This window comes from Delphinapterus leucas, chromosome 11 (assembly GCF_059928025.1).
Source record: "Delphinapterus leucas isolate spDelLeu-1000000601 "Yukka" chromosome 11, BTC_Dleu_Yukka2, whole genome shotgun sequence".
NCBI lineage: Eukaryota > Metazoa > Chordata > Mammalia > Artiodactyla > Monodontidae > Delphinapterus > Delphinapterus leucas.
The window spans coordinates 20,422,695-20,439,978 of record NC_143139.1 but is presented as its reverse complement, the minus strand read 5'-3'; the positions used below and the strand labels follow the sequence as shown (position 1 = coordinate 20,439,978).

Sequence of the window (17,284 nt, the reverse complement as noted above, 5' to 3'; positions counted from 1 at the left end):
TCTTTTCAAGTTAACTTAGAACTTTTCTGTTCAGAATTTTAGACCTACAACATCTGTACACACATACTTTGTGAGAACCATGTTGCTTGTTTCCTGATGCTCAAGCATCTCCCAGCAACCTATTTTACCAGTATCTGACACTTTATCCGGTATGTCTCCAGGGTCCGTTATCCCCTTCTGTCTTAAGCTAAGATCATGAAATTCTTATCATCCTTCTAGGCTACAGGTACCCTGAGGGTACATTTTAAACATGACTCATCAATGTATCTCTCATAATACTTAGCATGGGACTTTGTATAGAGTAAGAGTTCTACCGAACCACAGGCTGTTGGGATGGATTCACGCTTAATCCTTAGGCATACTGGTCTTACACAGAGATTGAATGACATAGAGAACATCATCGCTAGAAAAGAACTAACAAACCTTACTGGTGGGAAAGTAAAATAGTGCTGCTGCTTTGGAAGACAGTTTGGCAGCTCCTCACAATGCTAAGTATAGGTTACTACCCAGCAATTCCACTCCTAGGTATACACCCAAGAGAACTGAAAACGTATGTCCACATAAAAACTTGTACACAAATGTTCATAGCAGTACTATTCATAAGAGTCAAAAAGTGGAAATAAACCAAGTGTCCAAACTGAGGTATATCCATACAATGGAATATTATTCAGCCATAAAAAGGAATGAAGCAGTGATATATGCTACAACATGGATAAGCTTTGGAAATGTGATGCTAAGTGAAAGAAGCGAGACACAAAGGTCACATACTATATGATTCCATTTATAGGAAAATGCCCAGAACAGGCAAATCCAGAGAGATAGAAAGTAGATTAGTGGCTGCCAGATGCTGAGACGAGGGGGAAAGGGAGAGTGACTGCTAATCAGTATGGGATTTTTTTTTAGAGTGATGAAAATATTCTGGAATTAAATCATGGTGATGGCTGTACAACCTTGTGAACATACTAAAAACCACTGAATTAATTGTATACCTTAAAAGGGTGAATTTTCTGCTATGTGAATTATATCTCAATAAGAAACAGATTTATTTTTTAAAAAAAAGGAAAAAGAACTGAAAGCTCCCAGCACACAGTAACCCCATCACGGCTTACCTTTTTATCTGAAGGCGCAATTCAGTACAGTCCTCTGATAACTGGCTGTTAGCGTCCTCCAAGCTTTCTAATGCCAACTTAAGCTTATTATTTTCCTCCTCCAATTTCTGCTTGTTGAAATGCAGGTCTGCTACACAGGTAATCAAATCAGGCACCTCTCTGCAGGTGAAAGAATGAATGAGAATAATCTTCAACATCTCTAATCCCCTCCTATCAAAGTAAGGCGAATGGTTAAGCCCAAACAGGCTTAAATATTCCTGTGAGATTTTCTACTTCGTCTTCATTCATCCTCATAAGTGTAGTTTATTTACACAGTATTTATTCAAGTACTTATTACAATAGCATCAAAGATTTTTCCAAAATTCCCAGATATTTAGCACCTGCCACTAGTGAAGTCGACTTCTACAGCTTTTATTTCCTCCTTTCCACTTTGCTCCCAACACCTGCCGCTGTCTACACTGAAGAGTTCCTATTTCTGCCTGGGTTATGGAAAGTCCTGAAATAAACTGACACTGTACTCTTTCAGTCAGGAATCTTGGCAGGTTTGAATAGGCCTTTAACTAGGAAACAATTCCTAGAGTCTTATAATTGTAGCCTGAAGCTCACAATTTAGGACTCATCTTTCCTATAATTTTCTACAGCTTGTTAATGTTTGTGGGTGTCACTCTGGCCCCTGACATGTGATCATAAACCCTGTGAGAGTCAGGACTGTGTGTTTCATGGAGTCCCAGGCCTTCTCTTCCTCTTTGCCGTATTTTCTTAGAGTTTAGCACAGATTGGCTACATGGGTCCTACTCCACCATTTTTGCATGGATAAACCTGAAGTGGCAAAGATAAAATAAGCAAGGACAGGTCCAGTGGTTAAGACTCTGTGCATCCCGTGCAGCGCGCGTGGGTTCGATCCCTGGTCTGGGAACTAAGATCCCACATGCCACATGCCATGTGGTGTGTGGCAAAAAAATAATATTAAGGAAGGATAGAGTCACCTCCCCTTAATATCTAAAACTCACATTTAGCAGAAAACAGCTTTTCTCATTCATATCTAAAAGTATCTATTAAAGAAGTGCTTTAAAAGTAATCCCCCAGGGCTTCCCTGGTGGCGCAGTGGTTGAGAGTCCGCCTGCCGATGCAGGGGACACGGGTTCACGCCCCGGTCCGGGAAGATCCCATATGCCGTGGAGCGGCTGGGCCCGTCAGCCATGGCCGCTGAGCCTGCGTGTCCAGAGCCTGTGCTCCGCAACGGGAGAGGCCACAGCAGTGAGAGGCCCGCGTAACGCAAAAAAAATTTTTAAAAAGTAACCCTCCAAAGAGCTTAAGGTCAACGTCATAATTCTACTTCAAATGGAATTTGTTTTCCATGGAAAACACATGAAGTCAAAGAAGGAGAAGTGTTTCATGAGTGAGAAAATGTTAATTCATGTCATACTAATCTTCCATAATTTGTGTTCCTAGTGAAACTACTTCTAATGCAATTGGGATAGAATAGGTAAAAGTTAAAAGTAAATTATGTTAGCCCTACCACACACACACACAAGAAGAGCTAAGTGACTTTATTGTAAATAAAATACATAAATCTATGAAATAAATAAGAAAATTTGAGGCACTTAAGAAAGCATTGTAAGTAAGAATGCTTACAAGACTCCTTTAAACATGTCTCCACCCAAAGCCTCAAAGCTCCGTGATACAGACTCTGTTATATCTGTGGTCATCTTAACTGAAACACATATAAGAGAGGTTTATGAAAAATCCATTTCTCCAAACCACAAGAAAGTGGCAGAGACACACATTCATACTTGCTCCACCTGATTTTATGCTGTCCTGTTCCAAAGCAGAATTACCCATTCTGCTGCTTGATCCATTATTCACTCCTTCCCTGTAACCAAAAAACAAAACCAATGAGCTAGGATTCTTTGTCAAACCAAAGCTTAGCTAATTTTTCAGTTGTGCTCTGTACTTTCTTATTCAGGTCCTTCTTTCTGAATTTTAAAACCATCTACTCATTCAGCAACTACTTGGAGCCCAACCCTGTGCTTAAATACGGTCATAGAAAAGAAACATAAGGCGTACCTCCACCTTCCATAAACTTTTAATCTAACATGAAAAGAGAATGTGCGCACAGAAGTAGGTAGGTGTCGATGTCCAGCAGTTGTGCTTAGGGGATGGGAAGTCTCAGTGGGTCAGGAAGTTGATGTAGTTTAAAGGGATAAGTGGACACTTGTAGAGGTAGCAAGACCTTGGGCCTTAAAGAATTGGGAAGGAAAAGACACAAACAACTAATACTTTGGGATACATTGATGGTGTTCTTTCTCACGAAAAACCAAGTTGAACCTAGACTAACTGTACTTTGGAACATTTCACACCTGAAATTTGGGGAACCCTCTTCACAGGCTTCTATCCAGGACACCAATGCTAGCTCTAACCCCCAAAATAAACATATTAAAATTTCAACCATTTCTTTTCCAAGAGTCTTTATACTATGATTTTAGTTTTATCACTTAATCTTTCTAAATGCCAAACCCTTAGATTACCTCTCTGGAGAAGCTACAAAAGCCACTAAATTTGTACTTACATCCCGTTGCATTTCAGTGTGAGATGTCTGTCAGAAGATGACTGAGCAGAGTAACTCAGACATCACTCTTACTATTCCTAGATCTACATCCATCACCATTTCTGAGTTTCTGTTCTGATATTTTGTATTTATATCTCCCATGTTTTTTCTTTTCCTTTCTATTTGTTATAAAAATAAGTTTTCTCTTTAGCCCTCACTCCACTTTATAAATGAATTATTGATACTTTTATTACACAATCAAACCTAAATATTTTAGTAAGAATAGAAAATTCATAAGAAAAGAGGACACAAACTTAAGGTCATCACGCAGAGATAATCATTTTGGAGTATATTCCTCCCAACTTTTCTGTGCATATTTTTATTTCTTGACAAATAAGGAATCGTACTACATATACAGATCTATGGCCGATTGTTTGAAATAAATACATATGAATATTTCTCTTGTCAAATATTTATCTAATTATAATTTTGAGTGGCTAATTAGGATTCTAGTGTATGGAAGTATTGTAAGTCATTTGTCCAAATACCTGCTTTTAAATATTTCCATATTTGTTATATTTATCACTATCATAAACAACATTCTGCATATATAGAGTATATGATTGGTTATTTTTCCCGAAGTTACATTATTTGACCACATTACATATTTTTAAGGGTTTGATACACATTCCTAAATTGCCCGTGAAAAACTGTGCCAACTTACACCGTTACCAACAAAGTATGAGAGGGCCTATTTCTCCACCTGCCCTGATGACATGGGATAGAGTCATTCTTCTAAATCTTTGTTAACCTGATGGGCAAAAATGATATGTTCTCTTTATTTGCATTCCTTTGATTACTAGTAAGATTAGATATTTTTATATATATTTATCTTGCCTTCACAATTAACTAGTGTATAACAAACAACGTCTCAGTCACATTTTTTTTTTTTTTTTTTCGGTACGCCGGCCTCCCACCAACGCGGCCTCTCCCGTCGCGGAGCACAGGCTCCGGACGCGCAGGCCCAGCGGCCACGGCCCACGGGCCCAGCCGCTCCGCGGCACGCGGGACCCTCCCGGACCGGGGCACGAACCCGCGCCCCCCGCACCGGCAGGCGGACCCCCAACCACTGCGCCACCAGGGAAGCCCCTCAGTCACATTTTTTAAGTCATTATATATTAGGAAAACATTGACCAAAACCGCCTGCCTTGGCCAGGCATGATGATAACCACTTGCATGAATTGTCTCACAACAGGAGGTCCCGATAAAGAACACAGTACTGGGCTTCCCTGGGGGCGCAGCGGTTAAGAATCCCCCTGCCAATTCAGGGGACACAGGTTCGAGCCCTGATCCAGGAAGATCCCACGTGCCGCAGAGCAACTAAGCCCGTGCACCACAGCTACTGAGCCTGCGCTCTAGAGCCCATGAAGCACAACTACTGAAGCCCGTGCGCCTAGAGCCCATGCGCCACAACAAGAGAAGCCACCTCAGCGAGAAGCCCACGCACCGCAAAGAAGAGTAGCCCCTGCTCGCCGCAACTAGAGAAAGCCCGTGTGCAGCAACGAAAAACCCAACACAGCCAAAAAAAAACAAACAACAACACCACACAGTGCTACCGCAGAAAGCTAACCAGGAGAATGTGGGAGGCGCCAAAAAGAGGAAGGAAGAGACTCTATGTCCTGCCAACCTCCCAGAAACCCGCACGCTGGAATCCATCTTGGCAGAGGGATGCGCACGCCACCAGGGAGGATCCTCAGTCAGAATGATGGGTCAGAGACAACACGGAAACTAACCCCATTACCGCAAAACCCGAGACTGCGAGCCACGTGGCAGAGCAGTCCTCCTGGGTTCCCTTACCCTGCTGCTCTCCACCTGGGCACCACTTCCCAATTAAGTCTCTTGCTTTGTCAGCACATGTGTCTCCTTAGACAATTCATTTCTGAGTGTTAGACAAGGGTGCACTCTCAGGCCCCGGAACGGGTCCCCCTTCCTGCAACATATACATCCTAACCCCGCATGAAATCTAGCAAGTTTTGCCACCGTTTGGGCTTAAAGCGTTCTTTAAGAAAACCCCTAGTACATATCAGCTGGTAGCTGGAGATTGGTGGCTGAGTAAAAGCCCAAGGGTTAGGCTTCCTGTGAAAGAAGATGATGCTTCTCCAGTATCCGCCCAGGGCACCTCATCTCATGGGTACCATTCTCCTTCTCCTTTTCTCAGCTTCACCATCCTTTCCTTTTCCTTTTAGCCTCCCTATATTCTAGGCTTCTAAATTACACTCACTGACTACATCTCCCCACTGACCTTAAAAGGGAGTTCATGCTGAATTTAGATTAATTTGGTGACTTGGTGGTCAGTACCAATAATTTGCTTGACTCTTATGCCAGAAGAACGTAATAATATGTGCTGCCCCTAATCACAATAAATGAATGTTATCATAATTAACATAATAGGTTCTCAAAGTGTGCCCATCAGCCCCCACCAACTCCCCCCATCAGTATCAGTGTCACCTGGAAACATGCTAGAAATGCAAATTATCAGTCTTAACCCCAGACCTACTCAATCATGGTGGAGATACCCAACAATCAGGTAGAATACCACTTAGGTGATTCCAGTGCACGCTCAAATGTGAAAAGCACCAGATTACAGTATTTCCATCAGCGCAGGAAACAGTGATTAGCATTCATTGTAAGCAATTGTTAAAACAGAACCTGAAAACACGTCCTGCTGGGACGATGATTACCATTTGTTTCCGCAGTGAGCTATCCATTCTCTCATGATGGCCTGGAAGGTTTCCAGATTCACATGCATGTCTCTCTTTTCAGGATCGAGCCTGTTCCACAGCTCCTCAAGGCTACCATCTTCAGAACCTTGACTAGTTGTTTGTCTCAGGTAATCTATTACTTTGGTAACTCTGACTGAGCCTTAGGAAGAAGAAAGCCAAGTTAGTTTTAAAAGGTGGGGAAAGATTATCTTTTTTAAATGAGGCACTTAACTCTTTTAGGTCCCTTGGGAACCTAAACGTGCCTTATAACCCTCGCAGTACTGCTGAGTTGGTATCACAGAGTCAAAAGAGCACTGGCCTTGGGTTGGAGTCTAACAGACTAGAGTCAGATCTTGGCTCTGCACTGTATCAGCTGTGTGGCTCTGGGACAATCACTCAATCTCTTTGAGCCTCAGTGTACTTGTCTGTGAGATGATGCTACTACACAGAGTTGCTGTGAGATCTAAATAAGAACGATATATGTATTCAATAATCACTTGTGGGAAGTGATCAAAATGCCACTTTATTTTTGTCTACCATTCTTTTCTTAAAAAACATTCGGTGAAGGAAGGGTTTCCTCTGCCCTAGATGAAACTTCAGCCTCCAGTAAGTGGTCTGACTTTTATTTGGGGGGAGGGGTAGAAAAGTCATTCTTAGACACAGTCAGTCCTACTATCACATTCAAAAATTAAAGTCAAACAGACTATGTTAGTTATTAACACACCAATCTTCCTTAAGCATAAGACACGTCTTTTAACTAAGTCCTGACTTAGGCTAGCTGCTTGAAGGGGAGAAGGAAAAGGAAGTAGAAGGTTGATAGGGTAGATGCAGAAGTGAAGATTCTTCCCCCAGGACGTAAGCAGAGACCCTGATATATATATAGAATAAGTCCAGTATATAATTAGAAGGAGGGGAGAGTTGTAAAGGAGACTGAACAACTTTAAAGAGAGTATTAATTTAATGGAAAATGTCATTTGGCTGTGACAGGAAGAAATGGAAGTAAAATTATTAATAATTATTTAGAGAGATGATTTTTATTCCTGTTTGCAGTACAGTTGGAGAGTCAAAAAAATACCTATATCTCATTTTCCTCCACTAAACCTCTGGAACCTATAACATATATACCTCAAAACTCGAAAGGTCTTCTGTGATGGTTTTGCAATGTGTCAACTTAACGGGGCCATGGAGTGCCCAGATATTTGATCAAACATTATTCTGGTTGTGTCTGTCAGGGTGTTTTTGAATGAGATTAACATTTAAACTGGTAGACTAAATTAACACGGACTGCCCTCCCTAATGTGTGTGGGCCTGGTTAGAACAAAAAGGCAGACCCTTCCCCAAGTGAGAGAGAGTTCTTCCTGCATGACTGCCTTTGAACCCGGACTTGTCTTTTTTCCTGACTTTGGACTCAAAAACATCAGCTCCTTCTCAGTTTTCAGCCTGTCGACCTTTGGACGGGTTCCCTCCTGGTTCTCGGGTCTTTGGACGCTGACTGGGACTAAACCATCACCAGCTCTCCAGGATTTCAGCTTGCTCACTCACCCTGCGGATCTTAGAACTTGTCTGCTTCCATAATCATGTGAGTCAATTCTTTACAATAAATCTCTTTATGTACATTACACACGCACACACACGCACACACACACCCATTGGTTCTGTTTCTAACCCATCTCCCTTCAGTGGAACTTCCTTATTTTCTTCAGGGAAATATTTCCTTAAATTCTGTCCAAACAGAGAGGCTTTGGGGCAATAAGTAAGTCCCATTCATCCTACCAATATAATTAAGAGTATAGGCAAATGTTTTGCTACGAGAATGTTCATTATGGATCATTATGGTGCTGTTTATAATAGAGAAAAAAAATCCAATTGAGACATATTGTTTAAATATATTATGTTACATCCCCCAAAAGTACAGTATATAAAGCAAACTTGTTGACCCAGACAAGTACTCAAAATTATTAAGTGAGCAAAAGCAGATTATAAAGCAAGTCTGGGAACATTCCCATACATACTTAGGGAACTTGTTGTATATAGCTTAAGGAGAAAGAATGACCAAAAACAAGCCTTAAACCATTGTGGTGGTGAGGTGGACAGACTTCAGGGTGCCCCTTTATGATCCCTGCCTCCTAATGTTTACACCCCTGTGTAGTCTCCTCCCTTGATTGTGGGCATGACCTGGGACTTGCTTCTGAACAGTAGAATATGGCAAAGGAGACAGGATTACATGTATCTAATTGCATGATTAAGTTACATAAGATCACAGTGCCTATCTTGCTGGAGTCATTCCCTTGCTGGCTTTGAAGAGGCAAACTGCCATATTATGGACTACCTATGTTTAGAGGTCCAACTAGTAAGAAACTGTCCAGCTGACAGCAACAAGACTCTGAAGCCCTCAGTACTACAACTGCAAGAAACTAAATTCTGCCACCTAAAGCAGGTCATTCCCCAGTCGAGCCACAGATGAGACAGCTGCCCTGGCCAACATCTTTATTGCAGCCTTGTGAGTGAGTTCCTTAACAGAGGACCCATGTAAACCATGTGTGAATTCCCGATTCACAGAAATTGTGAGGTAGTAAATGTGTGTGGTTTCAAGCCACCAAGTTTGTCGTAATTCAGCAACAGGAAACAACATAAGTAGTTTGGGTACTGCTCATCTGAAACCATTGTGTATGTATTGTAGAAGAAAGCAAAGGAACATTTATACTGGTGTCATTGAGAACCAAGATTTTCTGTGGTTGAAAAAGGGCATACAGAACATGAGATGAGTAAAAACCCTGTAGTCCTGAATTTGCTTTAGAAGGAAGACTATGAACTCATAATGCAATATATCTTCAAAATTTTCAAGTACTTCTTAGGTCTGCCCACTGAAAATGCCTAGAAACAACCACCATCCCCTGCCCCCAGATTGTGGTCTCTATATATTATTTCCCATTAAAAGGAACCATGGATCCTTGAAGAAATAACTGATTCCAAGGTTGGGACAGGAAATATATGAGATAAGCCTAAAAACTTTTATAATACTAGGGAAAACAAGGAAGCTACTAAAAAGGATGGGGATGTCTCAAAATTATTAGTACCTGGGACACCTGGTTGCTCCAGGAAGTAATGAGATGCTCAAAGAAAGATGGGGACAATGCAAACAGACATAGGAGCCAGCTTAAAGGATATCTTGCCGGCCAACTCTGGGACAGTTTGAGCATCAAAATAAATAATGATAGGGCTTCCCTGGTGGCGCAGTGGTTGACAGTCCGCCTGCCAATGCAGGGGACATGGGTTCGTGCCCTGGTCCGAGAAGATTCCATATGCTGCGGAGCGGCTGGGCCCCGTGAGCCATGGCCACTGAGCCTGCGCGTCTGGAGCCTGTGCTCCACAACAGGAGAGGCCACAACAGTGAGAGGCCTGCGTACCGCAAAAAAAATAAATAATAAATAAATGATAGTAACAGATTATATATATTGAATTAAGAAGCATCCAGAAATTCGTAGTGATATTAATTCATTTCATTAGAGAAATGGTAAAACCCTGATGATAGATTGACAAGCAAAAAATATAGAAAGAATATTGGAAATTGAAAATTTTCTATTTGGCAACACCATGGTAAGAATTGATTTAGGCAAGAAATATCAGTAGATGCTATGTTTCTGATCACCAATTCCAATGTGTAGGGTTCTTCCCCCTCCCTCCTACCCCACCCCACAACATACACACATCCAAGCAATTCTCGAGACACTGGGTGTTCTACAGTTCAACCCAATTCTGACACTACCTATGTGGTGATAGTGTCAGAGCCACGGGTTAATGGCTCAGTCTTACAAAACTGACCCCACCCCCTGTAGACACCAATTCAAGGCCGGGTTGTCACCTGTGCTTCTGATGGCCCAGCTATAGATTGGAGGTTCCTATGACTCCTCTTTGTGTTCCATTAATTTGCTAGAGCAACTCACAGAACTCAAAGAAAATTTTTACTTACTATATCACCAGTTTATTATACAAGGATATAACTCAGGAACAGCCAGATGGAAGAGATGTACAGGGCAAGGTATGCGGAAAGGGCATGGAGCTTCCGTGCTCTGCCCAGCATGCCACACTTTCCAAATCTCCACGTGGAAGCTTTCCAAACCTCTCCTTTTGGGTTTTTATGGTGGCTTCGTTACATAGCATGATTGATTAGATCATTGGCCATTGGTGATGAAACTCAATCTCCATCCCCTCTCCCCTCCCTGGAGGTCTGGGGAGTGGGACCGAAAGTTCCAACCACCTACTCACATGATTGGCTCCATTGGCAACTAGCCCTCATCCTAAGGTGGGGTCCAAAAGTCATTTCATTAACATAAAAAAGGCACCTTTATTGCTCTCATCACTTAGGAAATTCTAATGGTTTTAGGAGCTCTGTGCCACAAATGGGACAAAGACCAAATATATACTACTTATAATAAATCATAATATCACAGATGCTAAAACTAGTGAGTGAAAGTTTGATGATGAACAGAATGTTTACATAGATTCAAAGTATCTTCCCATATTTATTAATTACTGATGAAATAAAAATTCATATTCTAAGGCAAGTCAAGGAAAATTTAAACATAAAACATTTCTTCTGCTCTTTGGCCTCCTCTCTCCCCTCTACTGTGCACTGTGTATCTACATTATGCATCCCAAACATCCCCATCAGCAGAAATACCTGCTCAACCATAAAGAGCAACATTCTCTGAGCATCAGCAAGACAAATCCGTAGGACATAACCTTCCTTCTTAATCTTGTAAGGAGCCACGATGACCCACGAACCACTACTCGCTTTGCATGCTTAGATCTGGATTGTGTAGACTGTCAGTAATATGTCGTTGAACGTACAGCCCTCTGTCTCAAAATGTGCTTTGATCTTTAACAGGCAGAACAGTTCTCAGAGCTTTCGGAAAGGCTGTTCCTGAGTTATAATCCTCAATTTGCCTCGAATAAAATTTTCCATTTCTTTCTTAGATCGACTGATTGATTTTTTATAGCCATTATAAAGGAAAAATAGTAACTTTACAATAGGGATAGTTGGCAGACACCACACTAATCAAGTGATCAAAGTTAAAAATCCTGAAATATTGTACGGAGAAGAACATAACGTCACTTCCGTAGTGTGCCTGCAAAAATGTAGAACCTGAATAATCAAGAGGAAATATCATGGACTTCCCTGGTGGCGCAGTGGTTGAGAGTCCGCCTGCCGATGCAGGGGACGCGGGTTCGTGCCCCGGTCCGGGAAGATCCCACATGCCGCGGAGCGGCTGGGCCCGTGAGCCATGGCCGCTGAGCCTGCGCGTCCGGAGCCTGTGCTCCGCAACGGGAGAGGCCGCAGCAGTGAGAGACCCGCGTACTGCAAAAAAACCCCAAAAAACAAAAAACAAAGAGGACATATCAGATGTTCTACAAAGTAACTGGCATATACTCTTCAAAAATTTCAAGGTCATAAAAGACAAGGAATCGAGGAACTCCTCCAGATTTAAGGAGACTAAAGAGATGTGACAACTGAATTCAATCCTGGACATGGAAACAAAAAAATCTATAAAGAATATTATTGGGAAAAATTGACAAAATTTGAATATAGACTTTTAAATTAGATAATAATATTGTATCAAGGTTAAATATCCTAATTTTGACAATCATTCTGTGGTCATGCAAGCAAATGTCCTTTGTAGGAAATACACACTGATGTACTTAGGGGTAAAAAGGCACAATACCTGCAATTCACTCTCAATCAGAAGCACAATCTAGCTTTTATCCTGCCTTTCCTTTGGGAAACAAGACAGCCACAGCCAAATAGTTGCTAGGCAGGGTAGAGTTTCTTTTTATAGATATTCCAGCTGATAAAATAGGAAGGAATAATAGACTATCACCTTTCACAACACCTAATGAAAGAATAAATCTAGGCCTTCATCCTCAAATAGTTTTGTCTTCTGATAAAAATATATACACCGTCTATGCGGAATCTTGCCAAAAGGAGATACAAAACTTTTATCTGATCAAACCTCTAAATGCAGGGGACAAAGAAACAGGTTGTGTTTCTAAGACCACACAATCACCAAAATTCAGACTGGGGGAAACTATGAGATAAAAGAACCAGTTTCATTAACAAATACCTTAAAATACAAAAAAGAGAGAATAGGAAGGGAACATAGAGATAAGCTAGACGACCAATAACAATGAAGAAACTTTTCTTGGATATTGATTGGAACAATTAAAACTGTTTAACAAAAAATAAATTTCTCACACAAATGAGAAAACAAATGCTGATAAGATTTTTTTTTTTTTTTTTTTTGCGGTACGAGGGCCTCTCACTGTTGTGGCCTCTCCCGTTGCGGGGCACAGGCTCCGGACGCGCAGGCTCAGCGGCCACGGCTCACGGGCCCAGCCGCTCCGCGGCATGTGGGATCTTCCCGGACCGGGGCACGAACCCGTGTCCCCTGCATCGGCAGGCGGACTCTCAACCACTGCGCCACCAGGGAAGCCCCTGATAAGATATTTGATATTAAGAAAGTATGTCACCTTTTTAGTCATAAAAATGACATTGTATAGTTGTGTCTGAAGTCAGTCTTTATCTTTTGAACGTACTGAAATATCTACAGGTGAAATAATATGATGTCATGGATTTGTCTCAAACTAATCCAGAGTGGAGGAGAGGAAAGTGGGTGGGGCTAGAAATGAGACATCATTATTTACGACACTATTTACATTATAAGGGTTATACCTCTTTTCTCCTGTATATGTTTGTAATGTTCTATAATAAAGAAGTTTTAATCCAAGTAAAACGAAACCATATTGCCCAAGGAATTTGTGGAAGGTTATACAACAAATCATTAACAATGCTTACTCAGGGAAACAGGATTACTGATGAGTTTTTTTCCCTTCTTTTCTATATATTATTAATTTTATTACAATGATCACAAGCCATTTACATGCTAAAAATTACTTGCGGAAATTTTAAAAAGAACACATCTCTAAGAAAAACAGAACTGAAAATCTAAAATTAACTCCAAAATTTGAGCTAAATTTGTGTAGCAGTTTTATACGTATGAAGTATATATTTCTTGTGAGGCAACAACTATGAGAGGTAAGTAGTTCCAGTCAATGATTGCAGCTGGTAAATCAGTTGATAAGCTCAATAAAATCATTCAAGACACTGGTAAAATATGTAAAACAGGTACAAAGAAATTAACCAACATCTAGACGGCCACCCTTCCTCCCAAATTAGGTTGTACCCACCACGTGTGTAGACACAGATGCACAGAGCACCACACATAAGCCATTTCCCTTTCTCTTGCAATAGAAAGTACAATGACGTGATGAGTACCACCGAACATTTGAGCAGATAATTTTCGACTGACCTCTGCATTTGGTGTCACATGCATTAAAAATACTTGTAAGCAACTCCTCTTCACAGGTCCTGTTATTGCTGTAGGTTACATCTTCCTTGCCATCATCTGTTCCTTGTTTCCGCCCTAGTAGAAGAAAAAGTTTGCATATCCAGATGCTTTTCTGTGCTAATATGCTTAATTGCTCATTTTTTTTGTTTTAATTTTAACAAGAAAACATATTTAAATAAAGAGCAGTCCACAATACTGGTTACTTAACTTGAATAGATCAAGCAGAAAAAGTGGTCTTGAAGGGTCTCTGATTATTCATTTTCCTTTCCTTATAAGTTTTATAAAGGTAGAATAAAAGGAGAGATGACGAAGAGGGAAATGAGCTTTACTGCCCTGTAACGTTAGAAGCACTCTGTGAAAAAGCAAATAGTGTAGCACAAACAGAAATATTTTAAGGAAAAATAGAGGGAACGTAAAGATTAGCTCTACAGAAAAGGTGCCATTTTACATTGTTTTGTTTTTCAGGGCCTATCACATATGGGACTCTGTAAGCAATCCTCTAAATAGAATTCCAAAATTTCATTGAAATTGGCCTCCAAAATTTACATTCTCCCCTGGTCTACTTTATTGGCTCTACATTTTCTTACATGTTTTACTCTCACAAACACAAAAAATGCTAAAATGGTAGTTTTCAGCAAGGCATGTTGGAACTATATGAACTTTAGCTCCCCTGTATCTATGTCTTCCCATCATGCCATTCTAATTTGCCCAGGAGAAAGTTTGTTTTCAGGTCAGCAGAGAAATGCCAATGATTATGACTGTAAATACAATCTAGAATTTCTATCAGGTTTATAATTGAAAGCATAGAAAATACTTATATTTCACATCTAAGAGTTTTTTAAGAGAGGAAAACACAATTTTAAGGGAAAGATGGATGCTTCCCTCCAAGTTTCGATAATGTACACTGGTATTTCATTTTAGTTCAGGTATTCTCATAGTGATATGCTCAAGGCTTTATCAGAAGAACAAATATTAAAAGATGAATATTTACCCTCTTCATTCAGAGATAATTTTTTCACCACTGAATCCTGAGGAGTAAAAAATTCAGAGCTCTGATTAGAGGTGGAATCAAAGTCGAGGGTTAAGGCACTAAAATCATTTTCACTACAACAGTTTTTCAAATCCTTGTTAGAGAAGAGTTCCCTTTTTCTGATCTGCGGTATCAAAGATGTGTAATTCTGGGAGCTCTGTGATCTAGGCCTTGAGATGTTTTCCGAGCTTGTGAGGATAAGAGAATATGTGGCATACTCAGGAGAGCTGAGATGAGAGATGGATGGGGTTCTTGGAGACGCTCGTTGAGGATGTGAAGTAAAGGCACCAACTTTCTCAGGGCTTGAGGAGCGAGGGTCAGGCAGAGGAATGGCAGCAGTCATCATTTTCTTCAGTACCTCTTCAAAGTCTTTCTTGGGGTTAGTCTGTGGACTGTCAAACCTGCTAGACTGGTATCTGATAATCTGTTGGATGGGACTTGTACTCTCTTCTCTCTTTTGGATGGCTTGGAGTTTTCTACAGATGCTTTGCACCGGGTTATGCCGCTTCTCAGTTGCTTTCTTGACAGGGGCCATTGTTGACTTTCCTCCAGTGAGACAGAGGAAGTGGCTAAAGTACTGGCAAAAGTAGACATGTTTTTCAAAGTTAGCATTGTCCTAACAACAATGTAGCAATAGCTATTTATTCCCAAACCGACTTTGGCGGGATCAAGATGTCTTTAAACAGCTATCTTTAGACAATTGCTTTTTTATATTTAAGTATAGTTGATTTACAATGGTGTGTTAGTTTCAGGTGTACAGCAGAGTGATTCAGTTATACAGATTCTCTTCCATTATAGATTATTACAAGATATTGAATATAGTTCCCTGTGCTATACAGTAAGTCCTTGTTGTTTAAACAAATGCATTAAATAAATTTCCGCATGTCTAACTTTGGCCCTCAAATTTCTAGAAAATAATAACCACTAACATATATAAAGTATTTCCCATGAGCCAGGTGTGGTACTAAGTTCTTTATATGTATCAACTCATTCATCCTCAGAACAACTCTATGAGGCAAGCATTACTATTCGCTCCATTTTCAGGCACAGAGAGAATAGGGACGTACCCAGAGTCACCTTAGATAAGTGCCAGAGTCCAGATTTGAACCCAGTCATTCCTGCTCCAGAGGACCCCTAACCACATTGCTTTTCACGTATATGTCAAATATGATGATGGTGACGATATGAAAGCTCCCATTTGAGTACCTATTCTGATTCTCAGCTATTGAGAACTTAATAAATATCCCCTTTATTGAGCATTTTACATGTATTATGTCTAAACTTCACACAAACCCCATCAGATATGTAGAAATATCCCCTTTTCACAGATAATAAAACTAAGTCTCAAAAAGGTCAAGTAATTTTCTATTGGTCACATCTCTAAGATTTGTGCCAAAGATGGTCTGACTGCAGCATCATTTTATTTAATGGCAGCATATATGACCTTTAAAAAAAAAAGCATGATCTCACTTCTTATAAGACAGTAATTAAAGAACTTGGAAACAAATCCAAAATTTTGCCTAAACTGGTAAAATTTAATCTATGCAAAGAGTTACGATACCTTGAATAGTTATAAACAAATAGTTGAATAATTACAAAGAGTTTGAAAGTTATGATTTTTAGAACCTTAACAAAAATTTCCGTTCAGGGCTCTTTTTAAAAATCCCCTAAAAGAAAATAAACAAAGGGGCATTTAGAAAGACTGGGAAGAAGAAGGTACTCAAAATCTTCTCAATCTGGCTCATTTTACCTCAAGATGTTGGCCACCAGCTACAGCTAATGAAGTTTCCATCAACAGAATCCTTCTCTATTTAAGGTAATGGTCATCTTCGAACCTTTATGTTGTCACTTGACAATACCCTCCTCTCTGTCTATTCAAGGCTTATCTTTCAATGCCAAGCCTGAAACACATTGCCCTATTAAAATCCTGGAATCAGTGTATACTCAACGAACTCAAGCTTTCTGTTCTCTCCTAGGATGTATAACTGTACTGTACATGCTGTCATTTAATTAGATTTTGTCTTGGACTGTTTCAAATGTGTATGTACATTGTCTCCTCGATAACACTTTTAATTTCTTGTATTCAAAAGCCATGACGTGATTCTCTTTTAGATACTCAATATGTTATTGTTGGCATCGCTGATAATCCACAGTTGTATGTAATACAAATAATTACAAGGCTTGTGGACTTGTCCCCCAGCTGCAGTGAGTGTCGACTCTCAACGACTTGTAGCTACTAGTCTTTCTGGAGAATTTCCCCTATCCAAATGGGAGCTTCTCATTGCTCAGGTGGGAGGTTGGCAGTGAAGTAGTGGTAATGACAGAAGAGAATTCACCTGAGAATACAGTGCATTCCAAATCTACAGCTGGCTGGGGTGGGGACACGGAAGGAGCCATCTGACTTCCCCGTATCAAGTAAAGACCCTCTT

At 40.4% G+C, this 17,284-nt stretch overlaps 1 protein-coding gene across 1 annotated transcript in view; it reads right to left on the bottom strand.

The window, feature by feature from the left end:
- The window catches only part of IRAG2 (inositol 1,4,5-triphosphate receptor associated 2), a 97,159-nt gene extending 81,754 nt beyond the window's left edge, over window positions 1–15,405 (bottom strand). The window contains exons 1-6 of the mRNA XM_022577793.3: window positions 14,817–15,405; window positions 13,787–13,900; window positions 6,399–6,579; window positions 2,903–2,982; window positions 2,745–2,823; window positions 1,110–1,268 (exon numbers count right to left, since the gene is read on the bottom strand). Of these exons, the coding sequence (XP_022433501.2) occupies window positions 1,110–1,268; window positions 2,745–2,823; window positions 2,903–2,982; window positions 6,399–6,579; window positions 13,787–13,900; window positions 14,817–15,390 (1,187 nt within the window). The 5' untranslated portion in view covers window positions 15,391–15,405. The remainder of the gene's footprint in view (window positions 1–1,109; window positions 1,269–2,744; window positions 2,824–2,902; window positions 2,983–6,398; window positions 6,580–13,786; window positions 13,901–14,816) is intronic.
- Between the last annotated feature and the right edge of the window lie 1,879 nt (window positions 15,406–17,284).